The 16,400-nt window shown below is 36.5% G+C and overlaps 1 protein-coding gene across 17 annotated transcripts in view; it reads left to right on the top strand.

The window, feature by feature from the left end:
- The first annotated feature begins 5,177 nt into the window (after nt 1–5,177).
- The window catches only part of FIP1L1 (factor interacting with PAPOLA and CPSF1), a 78,176-nt gene continuing 66,953 nt past the window's right edge, over nt 5,178–16,400 (top strand). For 2 of the 17 annotated variants that reach the window (XM_087827494.1, XM_087827489.1), the window contains exons 1-5: nt 5,179–5,453; nt 6,630–6,674; nt 6,773–6,812; nt 10,906–10,966; nt 12,272–12,375. In XM_087827494.1, coding sequence (XP_087683620.1) covers nt 5,369–5,453; nt 6,630–6,674; nt 6,773–6,812; nt 10,906–10,966; nt 12,272–12,375 — 335 coding nt within the window. In that variant the 5' untranslated portion in view covers nt 5,179–5,368. Of the gene's footprint in view, nt 5,454–6,629; nt 6,675–6,772; nt 6,813–10,905; nt 10,967–12,271; nt 12,376–16,400 lie in introns of all 17 variants that reach the window. The other 15 variants (XM_016207150.2, XM_087827474.1, XM_016207130.2 and 12 more) reach the window with 8 other exon arrangements.

Below are 16,400 nucleotides of genomic sequence, written 5' to 3'. Positions count from 1 at the left end.
GTTTCTCTCCAGCTACTCCCAGCCTGGAACATACACCTACACAATGAAGTCAACAGATTGAGCCCAGACTGTTTCATGGGTTCAATTCATTCAATTAGTATTTATTAAGCACTCATGAACCATAATCACTGTATTAGATTCCAAGGATACAGCAGTTAGTAAAATACATTCCCTTATCCACAAATTTACAACCGGCAAACTCCTAACAAAAATAATCATTATAATGATACCTTCCATGTAAGGATGTTCCTAAGCCACCACCACTACTATCACTACCCTATCCTCCCCTGCAGCCTCCCAACACAAAGCATTCAGTTGATACCTCTGCTAAGTACTTGCCATATCATGGGGTGAGTTTTACCCTACCTGTAGTCTTTAACATACCTGTTCTACTAGATTGTACACTAGAAGCCCGGTATCTCCAACACTAGAACATAACAGGTGTTCAACAAATATTTGCTGAATAATGTTCAATTCATATCCATATAATAAATGATATAATTAACCAACTTTCAATCGACTTGTACAATATTCCAGTCAGCGTTGGTCATTGGGGATATAAAAAGAAATAAGCCACAGCTTTGCCTTCAAAAGAACCTGAATTAAAAGAACCCATACATATAAAGCAAGCAAGTTCAATAAAATGTTACAGAAGTGATGACTTTTTTTTAATGTGTATGAATTAGAAAGGGGGAGGAAATAAATTCTGACTGGGTCAAGTAAAAAGGGAAGTGGTCAGGAGTTTCGTATAGAAAATGAGTTTTGAGTTGCCTTAAAAGAAAACCAGGTGTTCACCAGGTGGACAGGATGGGGAGGAGCATTCCTGGCAGTCCAGGCAGAAAGTGCAGCATGAACAAGGCGAGTCATGAAACCATACAACATGTTCTTTGGAACTAAAAATAGTTTAGCATAGCTGGAGTGTATTGTATAAAGAGAGACTCAAGAAGAAATAGGAGCTAGGAAGTAGAAAAGAAGGAACTAGATCAGGGTGTCTTATTTTTTATTCTAAGTAGGGGGAACTATTAAAGTGTTTTTCGGAGTGGAAATAATTTGTTCACATCTGGAGTTTAGAAAAAATTCTAGTAAAGACAAGGACAACAATTTAAATACAGTAAGATTTTGAGCAGGGAGAACAACTAGGAAGCAATAACAGCAAACACTCAGGCCAGAGTAGATAAGGAATCAGTAAAGGTGATAGACACTGAGTGGTGTCTAAGGTGAGGTTAAGGAGGCAGGGCCAAAAAGTCTGGAGACTGGATTGACGAAGAGAGTGAAGCAGAAGGAAAATTTCTGATTAATGCCCACTTATGTGGCAGTCACTGAGATTTGGAAAATCAAGAGAGAAGCAGTTTAGGGAATAAGTGTACTGAGTTCAGTTAGGACATTCTTTTGTTTATTTGTCTGATTTTTTTTTTTATTGTAACAAAATACATGTAACATAAAATCTACCATCTTAACCATTTTTAAAAAATATATCTTTATTGATTTCAGAAAGAGGAAGGGAGAGGGAGAGAGAGACTTGAAACATCAATGATGAGAGAGTCATCGATTGGTTGCCTCCTGCAGTTCTCCAACTGGGAATCAAGCCCAAAACCTAGGAATGTGCCCTGACCAGGAATCGAACTATGATCTCCTGGATCCTAGGTTGATGCTCAACTGCTGAGCAACGCCCAGCCAGGCCTTAACCATTTTTAAGTGTACAATTCAGTAGTGTTAAGCATTTTCACACTGCTGTGCAACCAATCTCCAGAACTTTTCATCTTGTGAAACTGAAATGCTATACAGTCTATCCATTAAACACCAATTTGCCAGTTCCCCCTCTCCTACCCCTGGAACCATCGTTCTATTTTGTGGTTCTATTAAGTGACTACTCTATATACCTCATATAAATGGAATCATACAACATTTTTCTTTCTGTGACTGGCTTATTTCACTTAGCATAATAACCTCAAGGTTCATCCATGTTCTAATATGTTTCAGAATTTCCTTCCTTCCATTTCTTGCTCTCAGATGTTATGGCAGAGTCAAATTAATTCCTGTTACAATTACATGCTTAAGATAATCAGATTTACCTTATTTATATGTGATTTGTATTTCACTAAAAATAGCCAGCTATTATTTCCCATTCCTCATAAAATCAAGCATATCTCCCTTTACCTTATTTCTAGGTCCTCCAATGCAAGACCAACTTAAGGATTTACTAAGCACTTTCCATGTGATTGACACCGAAAGACAGGATCTGCTAACTACAGAAAAAAAATTGTTCTCACTCTTAGTGTGCAGTTTATATAACAGTGTAGATGTAATAGGAGATGATAGAATTTTCCAAAAACAATTAGCAATATAAAATTTAGTGTTAAAATATGTAAGAATATATAGGAAGATGGATAATTGGGGCTTAATTGCTCACAGAAGTATCTAGAGAGAAGAAAACCTCTGCACGTGTGCAGTTATTCAGGTTGTTTAAAGGACAAAAGGTCGAAACCATAACCCATCACCTGCTTGCCACTAACTTACCAAATGTTTTGACATTTAAAACCTCCTTGTAGTTTTGTTATCCTCCCAAGAAGTGGGTGTAAAATTTTATTTTAATATATTGATTTACTGATGATGAACCTTGATGATTTACTGATGAGGAATATTGAGATTTAGGCAACATATTTAAAGTTGGCACCAAAGTGCACAGTTGGGCCTAAATGACATATTCATTCAAAACACATCTGAGTACTTGCTATCTACTAGATACTGAACAAAGCACTTTTATTCGATCTTTAACTCTTGTACTCTTGTCATCATTTTAATTATTTACTAAGCATTTCCTTTCAGTAATTCTGAGACAGATATATTAAAACTGATGCTTTGTTGTTGTTGTTTTTGCCAAGAACAAACAGATCACACAAAAAATAATAAAATGGAAAACAAATATATCAGAATACATAGAGTATTGTAGTTTGGTAAGGTCATAATTTTATACAATATCTTCAAACTACCTATTTTGACGTGTCCCCTAATGAGTAGGGAGATAAAGACACTTTTAACTAAGGAAGCTTGTCCAGACAAGGAACTCAATTTGAAAGCAAGCAGGAAGAGGACTTCTAAGACTGGCTATTAGTGATTTATGGGCTTCCCTGCTTGTGGAAATCTTACTTGCAAAGCTTAGCTCAAATGCTACCTCCATGAAGGCAATTCTAATGCATCAATTGTTATTCAGTGATTCTTCAGTTTAACTAATGCCTTCAAAGACAAGCTCATTTCAGGCACCTGGAAGGAAAAAAAGGCTCCTCAGCAAAAGGCAACTGCTGTACGAAACCACCAAACTTCAGTATTGGCTCATGGAATAAGTAGAACTACAAGTGATTGCCTTATTATATTTCCAAGCAGAATGTAAACCTTCATTCCCTTACTGTCAGTAAAGGGCAAGATAATCCTTATCACCACGTGACATATTGTACACTTTGGTGTATTGGCTGTCTCCTTATTAGAATAAAATCTTCACAAGAGAAGAACTTTGTTTTTCTCACTGTTGAACCTACATAGCCTAGAAGACACTTGGTAGACCCTACATAAATATTTATTGAATAAATAAAAAAATGGGAGATAAATTGGAATTTAGGAAAGATTTCATAAAGTTGATTATATCTCAACAGAGTTCAGAAGGATTCAGAGATTATCCCAAACAGGTAAGGGACACTGGGAATAGGGGATAAAAGTGTGCTCAAAAGTAAGGAGGATTAAAACCACATGATTTTTCTAAATTAGACAAAATGGTGTGGTATTGGTAAGATGTAAACACTTTGTGCTTCTTTTATAGCTTGTCCCTTGTAGGACAGCTAATTGTTTACCACCTTTTCACAACAGGGAGCTCTTTAAGCACAGGGACTATGTTTTAGTTATATATTTATTTTCAAATTTCTTAAACAGCACGTATTCAGTAGTTGTTAAATAAATAAACGGAAAACAGTATTGATTTGAGAGTAGGAAACATTGATTTTCAAAACTAAAATGGATTTCTTTCTGTTGAAAAGTGTCTTGTTTGAAAACTTTAGAACTGAAAGGGACTTTAGAAATCATCTAATTCAACTTTCCTAGTTCATAGATAAGAAAACTGGAGCATAGAAAGAAAACTGAAGCATAGCTCCTGAGGTCAGGAACCAGGTAATTATAATTAAGAACTAGAACACCCGTGGTGACCAATCATGTGTCACCTTCTTGGAAGACGTGTTCTCAAAAGTGGCCTGAAAATCTGGCATTATCTACTAAAATAACTGCTGCACATACTTTATTATCTGTCTTGGAGAAATACTTGTACAAAACGGCAAGAAGTCATTAACAAGGATCTTCACTGTAGGGTTTTTTGACGTGTTAAAGTGAAGAGTTGAAATCAATCCAAGTGACATCATCAGAGAAATAGCCACACTTACTTTACGAGAGCCATGCTATGGAATACTATGAAGCACTTAAAAACGCACGTAGTTTGATATATCTACTAGCATGAAAGGATCTTCAAGCCACTCTTGCGCTAAAAAGAAAAGTAATCTACAGAAAGATCCATACTGTACTGTACCCTTTAAGGCTCATTAACCTCAGGTTCTCCCACTGAAACAATCCAGTCACCTGAAGTACACGTGTGGAAAATTTCAGTGATTCACAGCAAACAAACAAGACCTACCTTGAAAGGACGGTAGCGGGTTAGGGGGTGTTCGACCTTAACTGTAATGCTTTGCTTTAACATGGAGAATGCATTATCCATATATTATTTTGCTTTTGTTTGCTGTTAAAATTAATCTTTCAAGAAAGTAGCCATGAATTATGATTTCTTACTTAGCAAGAAACAGGGGGCTGATAGGTAATTATACTGTATCAAGGCTGATAACAACGTACGAATAAAATAAGGCCTTTCGGAAGATCAGGAAACAGAAGACGAGGCTGAGCAGACAAAGCCTCTGGGGGAGGGGAGGGAGCGCCCGCCGGCCCGCGACCCGTCCCCGAGCAGCGGGTGGGGGAGGGGCCGCGAGTTGACGCAGGAGGGCTCCGGAGAAACCCGGGCTAACGAGGCTTAGTGGGATTCCGTGGGGCGGGGCTAACTGCGGCGCGCACGCGCAGCGAGGCCCAGGTGCCGCCGCCGCGGAAGCGAAGGCACTTACGGCTACCGCGCCGCTCGAAGGCTCCTGCGCATGCGCAGGCGGGCCGAGGCTGGAATCGTTGCAGCCTCAGCCACCGCGGCCCGGTCCAGTGGGTTGGAGTCTCGCGCTTTCGTCGTTCGCTCTCTGGCGGGTTCACGCCTCTCTGATGTCCTCCGGCAGCGAGGCTGGGGAAGGGGTTGGAGGGGGCTGTTGACCGCTGCCTTTAAGTTGTGCTCGGGGCGGCCATGTCGGCCGGCGAGGTCGAGCGCCTAGTGTCGGAGCTGAGCGGCGGGACCGGAGGGGATGAGGAGGAAGAGTGGCTCTATGGCGGTACGGAACTTCCTGTCCTTTCTCTCTCTCCCGGATTCTCTCAGGCCTACCCTCCCGGCGCGCAAACGGTCGTCCGCCCCGGCTCCTCGCGGCCCCGCCTGGGGCCTCTCGGACGGAACCTGGTTCGGCCTAAGTCAGGCCCGGCGCGTTGTGCGCGCTCCCCAGCCCGCCTCGGCCTCCTCTTGCCCAGCCCACACCCCCAAACATGCCCGCACCCCGCGACGCCGGGTCTGGGGCGCGGGGCCTGGCCCCCGCCTCCCTCCGCCCAGCCGGGGCTGCTCGGCCCCTTTGCCTCCGCGCTTTTTATTCTTGTTTTTCATATCGATTCTGAGCAGTGCTGGTGTGTCTCTTCAAGCCCCTTGATTGTAGGATGCCCTTCGTGTCCCTTTCTTTAAGCAACAGTCGTTCTGTAATAGCTAAATAAAGTTGATGCTGTAAAACTAACGTCTTGTTTCTTGATGGTCAGTTTGTATGGAATGCACCTGCAAGGGTACCTCCTTGTCTGAAAGGCGTGCTTTAAAAATAATTAATTAAGAGAGAAAGAAAGACATGGAATACATTATGGCCCATAAAGAAAACCCCGAATGTCTCCTGTGTGTATGAAGGTGAAGTTTTTCTTATTTAAGAGACTGCTCTTTTACCTACATCATAGAAGTAACACATGTCCCTTAGGCTTACAGTTTTCAGTATCATTTTATGTATTTATTTTTTTCTAAATAAATTTAATGCATCTTGTATTTCTGTTTTGAGAGGGACTTGTTTAGACAGTTGTTTTTTTAACTTTTGTTAAGTCACAGCCCCTTCTTGTTTGTTACAAATATTAGATTTGAAAATTAATATTTGTACCTTGCCAGAAATGTATGGTCTTGATTGTGTTTAGAAGAGTATAGTAAAAGTCTAAGTTTGGGCACCATGTACCTAACTCCTTGATGATGTGACTTTGACAAACTTTGATTTTGATAAGCTTGTAAAATAAAATAATTTGTCTTTGGTGCCAAGATATAGTATTAGTAATACTCTTTGAAATGTAAATATGTAGGGTTCCTTTTACAAAGATCTAGATGCTTTTAATACCTCTTAAGTTTATTTTTATGGAAGTCTGACTTTTTTATTTTTCATAAAAGACATATCTTGTTAAGTCATTATAAGGTGATCTAACTTTGGATGTGCTTATAGGCCCATGGGACGTGCATGTGCACAGTGATTTGGCAAAGGACCTAGGTTAGTGCTTGTGATGATCACTTCAGATTTTCATACTACTGGTTTCTTTGAGTAGTTTGTTTAATTTTATTTATTTATTTATGTGTTTTTTTTGGTAGATGAAAATGAAGTTGAAAGGCCAGAAGAAGAAAATACCAGGTTAGTGAAATTTCTTGTTGATAACACAGATCGTGTCATACAGTGGTTCTATCAACCATTTGTCAAAATTATTTCATTATAATCGTTGGTTTGATTACATTTTGACTAAAGGTTGGGAGACATCGAATCTTTGGGAGTTTATTCCTATTTCAGGACCTAATCTCATACCAGTCTGTTTATTTGTAGTAGCTTAGGAGACAAAGATTTTGAAGTAAGGATTTAAATACTTTTCAGTGTTAAATAACTTCCTCTTAAGTGGAGTATATAGTATAACCATGAGACTGCTAAGAAAAGAGTTTTAACTTATAATCTTAAATTACTACTTTCACAATATTTATGATGGTGTAATGCACTTTTGTTATAATTTCAACATTTTGTATTTAAATGCAAAGTAGGATTAATGAATTTTTTGTAAGATTAGCTCCCTTTTTTAGATTACTAGAAAAGCAGGAGTATCGTTTATAGAACATGTACAGGCAGCCAGAAACTGAATTCTAAATTTTAAAACAAACGCATACAAGTTAATGGATATGCTGACTTTACTCTGACCAGAGGCCTTAGTGTTCTGTAATGGGGAAGGAAGGGGTGGTTGAAAAAGCCACAGCTTTTAGAGAATATTTGGTTTTAATAAGTGGAGGAAGTAGTACCTCATACTTACTAGGATGACTGTAATAAAAAAGACAGCAACAGGTGCTGGTGGGGATATGGAGAAATTGGAACCCTCATACACTGATGTTGGGGTTGTAAAATGGTGCAGATACTTTGGAAAACAGTCTGGCAGTTTCTCAAAAGATTAAACACAGAGTCACTATATAATCTAGGAATACCAATCCTAGTCTTATACCTTAAGAGAAATCAAAACATACATCCATGCAAAAACTTGCACAGTATGTTCTCACTTAACAATGTCGTTAGGTTCTGCGAATTTAAGTGAAACTACCTTTAAAAAGACCAATTCTGCCATAGGCTAATTGGTATAAACAAAGTTATGTTCCTAGGCATCTCATCAGCGTTGTAACAAAATGACATTGAACGAAAGGATGTTACTTGAGTTTCTGCTTGCTGTACATGAGTGTTCATAGCACTATTCATAATAACCAAAAAATGGAAATAACTTATGTCCATCAAATAATGAATGGATAGAGAAAATGTGGTATATTTATACACTGGAATACTATTTGGCAGTAAAAAGAAATGAAGTATTTGTGTGTTGCAGCATGGGTGAATCTTGAAAATATGCTAAGTGAAAGAAGCCAGTCACAAATGACTACATATTGTATAATTTTGTTTATATTAAATGGGCAGAATAGGTAAATTCATAGAGATACCAAGTAGTTAGTGTTTGCCCAGACTGAATACAGGGCAAAATGGGGAGTGACTAATATATACAAGATTTCTTTTTGGGGCGATGAAAATGTCCTGGAATTAGATAATCGTTATTGTTGCACTATTTTGTAAACTTACTAAAAACCGTTGAGTTGCACATTTGAAATGAGTGGATTGTGTGGTATATGAATTATATTTCTTTTTTTAAAAAATATATCTTTTTTGATTTCAGAGAGGAAGGGAGAGGGAAAGAGAGAGTTGAAACATCAATGATGAGAGGAGTCATCATTGATCGGCTGCCTCCTGCACACCCCGACTGGGGATCGAGCCCGCAACCTGAATTATATTTCAAGCTGTTACTTAAAAAGAAGTGAATGGAAGGACTAAGTGAAAAGTAGAAATAGAAAAGCTTTGGGGATGCTGAAATTAGACTGTTCTTCCCCACTTAAAACTCTCCCTTGTATTGGAAGATGGTTTTTAAAAACTCATTGCTGTATTTGAAATTTTATCATCTAGTTTTTAAATGTATATATGCCCAACCCAGCTTCTAATGCTGATCTTAACCACAAAGTGAGGATTTGTGTAATTTATAATTTGGAAAGTAATTAAATATTTCTTCATGCCCTGTTTTTCATTTGGTCAAGAAATTAATTGAGCCCAGCCGGAGATCGGAGATCGGAGATCGGGGTTCGATTCCTGGTCAGGGCACATGCCTGGGTTGCAGGCTCTATCCCCAGTTGGGGACCTGCAGGAGGCAGCCCATCAACAACAACTCTCTAATCATTCACGTTTCTCCCTCTCCCTGTCGCTGAAATCAATAAAAGATATATTAAAAAATAATAATAATAATTGATTCACAACTAAATACACTTTTTTTTCAATGTGTGTCTATTGAGTTGAGGGAGAGAGATAGAAACATCAATGACGAGAAAATCACAGATCAGCTGCATCCTGCACGCCTGCAACTGGGGATCGAGCCCACAACCTGGGCATGTGCCCTGACTGGGAATCGAACCGCAATCTGGATCATAGGTTGATGCTCAACCGCAGAGCCACGGCTGCCGGACTAAATACACTTTTTTATGAGCTAACTTTTATTCCATTAACTTTTGTTAATATTAGTTTTTGGCTACAATTCTTGAAGTTTATTTTCTGATTGAGCATTCTTTAGTTTTAGTACACAACTTGATTAAATTTATTGGAGAGAGGCCTTTTGCCTTCCCTGTGCATTACTGTCAAAATGGCATTATATTCCTTAATAAAACTTTATTTGGAGAGTTATTAAATTTATTTCATCCTGTGGAAAAGATCTACCCTTAATATTTTTATTTTTCTAGAACATGTTTATGATTTTGTCATGTTTTTAGCATTTTAATGGTGATAGAGAATTAAAACTTCTAAAAGTTCATTGGGGAAGAGAGCACCAAAGTGTAATTCTAGTATCCAGCTTGATATATCATTGCATTGCCCTAAGTGAGCTGAGTCCTTGTTATTAGAATATTCCTCTGCTTCTTTATGACTGGTGAATTGTTAAAGCCTCTGTTCTTAACCATTGCATTATACTGTCTCCAATTCTCTCATGTTTTATCTGTCTGTGTTTTGGCTAACCATACTGTTTTGTGACATAAACAAGCTGAACATCTATCTGGCTACCTAGAAGCTTATTTAAGCAGGAGGTAAATGTACTGAAGAAATATAGTTGCAGGTTTGTTTTCTTGAGTTAAGCAATAGAACAGTGAAAATATAACAGATAAGCTATCAGTGTTTATCCTTCATTTTACTTTATTTGGAGATTGTATTAAAAATATCAAGGTAGAAATTAAATTGATTTATATTGAAACTGCTTGACATAGAGTGAAGTTTAGGAAATAGCAGAAATCTCGTGAGTTCTTTGAACTGAGTAATTGTTAGTTGCTTTGTACTTGCATTTCCTCATCTATAAAATGAGGTTAATGGTTAATTCCCACTATGAAAATTATAATTATTAAAAATATAATAAACCAATTATGCTACAGTACTAGAAGGTTTTTTTGATTGGTAATGGCCATATGCTTGAGATAAGATACTTGAGAAGAAGATAATATGAGAATAAGAGTGTCTTATTGTTGTGTCGATTTCGTTATAACGGCAAATTCAGGTGTTAACTGGCCTTAAAAAAGTAATTAGTCTTTTAATGCATTAAAATTAGTCTGCAGCTGTCATTAGTGTAAAATTGGAAAGCAGTTTTAAATGAAGATAAACTTTTTTATCTTAAGATTTATTTTTTATACAATAGGGAACATACATTCAATAAAATGATGATGAAACAGAAAGCCAGGAAGAAGCATGTATATTAACTGAATACTAAAAGAGTTAATGTGATCATATGACAAATCTGAAAAGAGGAAACTTACTTAGTCCTTGACAATTACAGTAGTACCTGGCACACAGTGGAAGTTCAGTAAAGATTTAGGATAAATGTGATGCATATTTTAAAAATGAAAAAAAAACCCACACAACTCAAATTATAGCCCACCATCAAATTGTAAATTTGACATCATTAACAAATTGTGGAGGCAGTTCCATTCTATTTCTAATGTTGAGTAATTGTTTTATGCAAGGCATGAGGAATGGAGTAAGACGGGTAGGTAGTTTTTACCATCCATTTTTTTACTATCTAGTGGAAACAATTTTAGGAAACTATCAGACATAGTTTAAAAATACTAGTGTACCTTATCTGTACTTCTCAAAACTAATACTAGGTATGTGTACTTATTTTTGTTTGTAGTGCTAATAATCCTCCATCTGGAACTGAAGATGAAACTGCTGAGAACGGCGTAACTAAACCGGTAACAGAAGGCTTTGAAATCTAGTTCTTTGTTTAAAATCTTTATCAGTAGTTTTGCCTTCACTTAGGAATAAAGCCAAAATTTAATATGGCTTTCAGTATCCTGCTTGATCTGGCCCCCCTTACATCACCTATCTCATCTGGTACTCTCAAAACCATAGGAAAGAGGAGTAGTGGGAAGATTTCAGGTGAAATAGGGCATGTGCAAAGGCTTTGATGTTTATTTCAAGGAACTGAGTGGTCATAGATCATCTAAAGGATGGGTGGGAAACGTATGGCCTGTGGGCCTGGCACGGCCGGAGAAATCATTTGGCCTGGCCCTGACAAGGCAACTGCAGGCGGGACTCAAAATTCAATAAATCTAAGAGTTTTTTTCATAGCTAATTTTTAAGTTAATAATCTTGGATGGCCCGAGAATGATGTTACAAATATCCAAATGGTCCTTGGCAGCAAAATTTTCCCCACTCCTGATCTAAATAGATCATACCCTGATTTTCAAAGCAAATGTTTGAGTCTTGAAGCCTAAATTTGATTGTCATGTTTTTTAGAAAAAAATTTTTTTGTATAAGTGATAGTATTTGACCTCATGCCTGTTGAAAGTGATGTTTCTTTGGGGGTGTGAACGTATTATGGGCCCTATGACTATTTTTAACATTCTAACACCCCCCATTGTTACTCAGCAAGCTTGAATTTGTATACAAAAATTATTTTGCCTAGGTTTTCTATTTTTTAAATTTAATATTTGACTAAGCATAACATAGCCTTTTAGAGCCAAAACAAACCTTTATAAATGGTCCTACTTTTACTCATAGAAACAAAACATTTCCTCGACTATTTGCATGCAGGGCCTCTCCTAGGTGTAAATGAATTCCAGGAATAAGTGAGCTGCTTCTTAACTATTTGTTACTTTTTAACCATGACACTGATTATTAAAATTGTTTTCCTCTTAACTTCATTTTTTTTTCTTATCAAGAATTTCTCAAATACTTTTTTTATAATTTTATCTTATTATCTTAGTAAATTGCCTTAGATCTTTTTTGTAAGAGGAACTGTTATGGTAGAAAGAGACATGCGGCACTATTTAAAAAAAGATGGCGAAAAAAGGTTTTCATTCTTACCCTTTTTTTTTTTATCATGTAAAGCATTGATGTTATAAATGAGTTGAAATAAGTAACAGTTCTGTGAACTTGTAACTGTTTTGTGTAGAATTATAGCTTAATCACAAAATGGTTACTTTTTCATTTATTCATATTAGGTGTTGAAATGGATTATTTAATGTATTTTATAATTGTTTATGTTGGTATAGAAAGTGACTGAGACTGAAGATGATAGTGATAGTGACAGTGATGATGATGAGGATGATGTTCATGTCACTATAGGAGACATTAAAACAGGAGCACCACAGTATGGGTAAGTTCTTTTTAAGTAACAATTTTGTGACTAAATCAAAGGTAGTGTGCCTATTGTTTTTACATTTTTCCATCTTACCATGATATGAAAGAACTCTTGTTAAACTTTCTCCATGAGTTGCCAAGAGAATAGATCTTAAAAATTCTCATCCCCAGAAAAAAAATATTTGTGACTATGTGTGGTGGTGCATGTTAACTAAACTTTGCAATTTAAACATATCGCATCATATTTTAATTGCAGCTCATGATAAAAGGGTATTTCACCACGAAAATAATTCTTTCCTAAAGATAATTAGGTAAAGTTATATGGAAGCAGCAGTATTTTTGATTCCTGAAGTTAAAGTGTTTTCATAAATGAGTACAACAAATGCTTTGGTTAGAATTAGAAAGCCTTAAATTGCAGTTTGCATTTGTATTCTCTGATTTTATTATCCAAATCTGAGTTTAGGTTTGTAAATTGTTTTAATAGAAACAATATAAGTATTTCTCATAGTGTTTTTTTTTAAGTTGTTAATTATCCTGTAGACTTTTTAGGCCAATGTGTTGTCTCATGTTTCATAGTTGGTAAAATTCTGAATCAAGTGAACTGGGCTATCATTGACTCATTGAGCACATGAAAAATTTTACAGAAATATTGGAAGGCAATATATTAAAGTATAGCTTGTGATTTTGTTTTGGTGGTAGAATAAAAGTCAAGGTCGTCTTTGGTGTTTTTCGGATTGGATGTATAATGTAGTTTTGCATTGGGAAGATAAAATAAACTTTTCATTAATCGTACTACATAGTTTACTAAGCAGCCTTATCTGGACTCAACCAGTATATATACAGTACACATAAGTACTTTTGAATACTGGGTAGTCAAAAGTAGGTAATTAATGATGATGATAATGATGATGGTAATACAGTAATGAATAAATAAATAATACAAGAATAAAGTCTTTTGTATATTCACAAGTTTTGCCCACCCTTGCATTTTATCTCTTCAGTAGAGCCTTTTCTTTTTCAAAAGTTATTTATTTTAGGAAGTCACTTTTGCATTATAATGACTACCTGTGTAATTTTAAAACCCTAGCAATTTTTTGGGGAGCAGGGTTGAGAAGAGACTAAATTATTTATGTTAAAGATAGATAACTCTTTTTTTTAAATGTATATATCTTTATTGATTTCAGAGAGAGGAAAGGAGAGGGGGAGAGAGAGAGAGATAGAAACATCAATGATGAGTCATTGATTGGCTGCCTAGCCCAAAACCCGGGCATGTGCCCTGACCGGGAATCGAACCCTGATCACCTGGATCCTAGGTCGATGCTCAACCGCTGAGCTACTCCCGGCCAGACGAGATAGATAACTCTCGAAGTTCTCCTCATCCCCACTTAAAGTAAATAGTATTGGGCTGGCTTATAATGTTAGCAGACCTCTGTGCTAATAGGCCTTTTACCATCTTCATTATGCAAAAGAAACACTTTGGTATAACAGCAGTACTCATGGCATATTTAGTAAATACTTTTATATAAAATTATTTGTATTTGCAAGTATAGAAATCAGTGGTGATTTCTTTTAATATGACCAATTTTTGGTAGGAATCACACGCAGATATTAAATGCACATAGACTCCCATAGTACTTTATGTGAACTTTATTTCTTACAGCAATTTCAAGTTTCATGAATTCTAGTTATGTTTATACATGGTTAGGCTCTAAATTCCTTAAGAGCAGAAATCTTGGTTTATGAATTTTCCTATTCCTTATATTGCCTTACATGTAGTAAATATTCAGTAAATGTTTATTGACCAAGTAGACTTGTGTATTAAAACAGTTGTCTTTGAACATTTTTCCTCAACATTTGATTATGAAAATTTTCAAATATTCAAAAAAGTTGAAGGAATCGAGGTGTGAATACTCATTCACCCATTACCTAGGTTGCACAGTTTATATTTGCTATGTTTGTTTTATTACATATACATATATACATATATGTAATACACATATATACATACATACATACATGGGTAGGAGATACACACACACACACCTCTATCTATCCATGCATTTACCTATTCATCAGTTCATCTATTTTTTAATGTTTTTTTTTAACCTCATCCAAGGATATGTTTTTTTTATTGATTTTAGAGAGAGGAAGGGAGAGAAACATCTATGTGAGAAACATTGATTGGTTGTCTCCCTTACATGCCCTGACCAGGGATTGAACCTTCAACTTTATTTTTTTAATGTATTTTTAATGCATTTCAAAGTAAGTTACAGATCTTTCTGAAGGGTATAAAGCTTCTTTAACCTTGATATCTCAAGATACATTCCTTGAAAACTGAAAGACAGCCAGTGAGAAAATTAAATTTGGTGACAGTTTATTTTGTGTACGCAAGCATATTTATAGAACAAATTATGTTCAAGGAACAATAGTAAATTGGTTTATTGTTAGCTGTTATAAAGTACAAAATAGCATTTTTTTATAACATACTTTTGTTACAAACTTCATTTTATCTATAAGGTAGGAAGAAAAGCTGGCAGGAATAATTTGTCTTATATAGAGAAGTGGGTTCTTAGCTATATCTTTGAGATTCATTTATTCTTTCAGTAAGCACTTTAAAAAAAAAAAAAATATATATATATATATATATATATATATATATATATATATATCCTTATTGATTTCAGAGAGAGGAAGGGAGAGGGAGAGAGAGAGATAGAAACATCAATGATGAGAGTCATCAATTGGCTCCCTCCTGCACTCCCCCACTGGGGACTGAGCCTGCAACCTGGGCAGGATGCCCTGACCGGAAATTGAACTCCGATCTCCTGGATCCTAGGTTGATGCTCAACCGCTGAGCCACGCCCGGCTGGGCAGTAAACACTTTTTAAAGACAGTTTGTCTGACGCTGTACTAATTGATGGTGGGGATATAAAAAATAATATAGTCCTTACTTACCAGAAGTAGTGAGGAAGACAGATGTGAGCAAATATTTTAGCTCAGTGTAAGTGCTAGAATCAGAACATATACAAAGTGATTTGAAAGCTTTGAGAGTCACTAAAAGCCTACAGGTGTTGAAGATCCTAGAGGAGGTAATATTTTAACTTGTTTGCATGATCCTTGAGTTAAAAGGAAGAGAGGACAGATGGTTTAGGAGAGGGTACTACTTAGATGTAGTGCAAGCATGACTACATCTGGTGCGTGGAGGGTGAAGGTAGGAGAGAGGGGGTTCAAAAACCACTTAGGGAGGAAGGAGTTAGGATGTTTCTGCTATGTTATCATGAACCTTTGAAGGTTCTTTAGGCAAGTCAGCTTCTTTGAAAAGATAACTAGCAGCAGTAGTTGAGATGGACTCGATAGAAATTAGTTGTTGAAGTGATTGTTCACATGAGATAATCCAAACTAAGCCAACAGCAGGGATGGATGGGAAAATAAGGTATATTAGAGTGAGTAATAAATAGAAATAAATGGGTAACTAGTTGGTTGTGTATGGAGAGGGAGAAAAAGGACCCAATAACTTAGAGGTTTCTAAAGTAGTTAATTGAGTACATAACAGTGCTATGTAAATGAATAACCTAGATCTCATAAATTTAGTACATTGGAGACCAAAAGGTGGAAATTACTAGGCAGACAAGTGGCAGCGAATCTTCACAAGTCCAGTTGGCTAAACTTGCTAGGGTAAAGAACCAAATTAAATAACATGAATATGATGTGAGAAATATATCGTTGAAAGAATTGTCTATAACTTGAGGTCTAAGAGCTTTTTGCTCTGTGGGAATTGAGCCTTCTTCCTTACTCCCTTCTGTCCCCTTTTCCCTAACCTCCCCAATGTGTAAGTCTATTTTGGTCAATATATATGATTTTCGTACTCTTACAAGAACACATTATATAGAAAAGCAGAGAATTGTCTGTAAACTCATATTACAGAAAATTTATACAAGGTCTATGGAGTGTTAAGGTTATACAATTAATAACAAAACTTGTACTTGAACTTGGGTCTGTCTGAGTCTACATCCCCCCCCCCATAACATGTATGTTGTACTA

The sequence above is a fragment of the Miniopterus natalensis genome, chromosome 1, assembly GCF_054644295.1.
Source record: "Miniopterus natalensis isolate mMinNat1 chromosome 1, mMinNat1.hap1, whole genome shotgun sequence".
Taxonomy (NCBI): Eukaryota; Metazoa; Chordata; class Mammalia; order Chiroptera; family Miniopteridae; genus Miniopterus; species Miniopterus natalensis.
The sequence above is the reverse complement of the archived record's forward strand: the minus strand, read 5'-3'. Positions and strand labels throughout refer to the sequence as shown.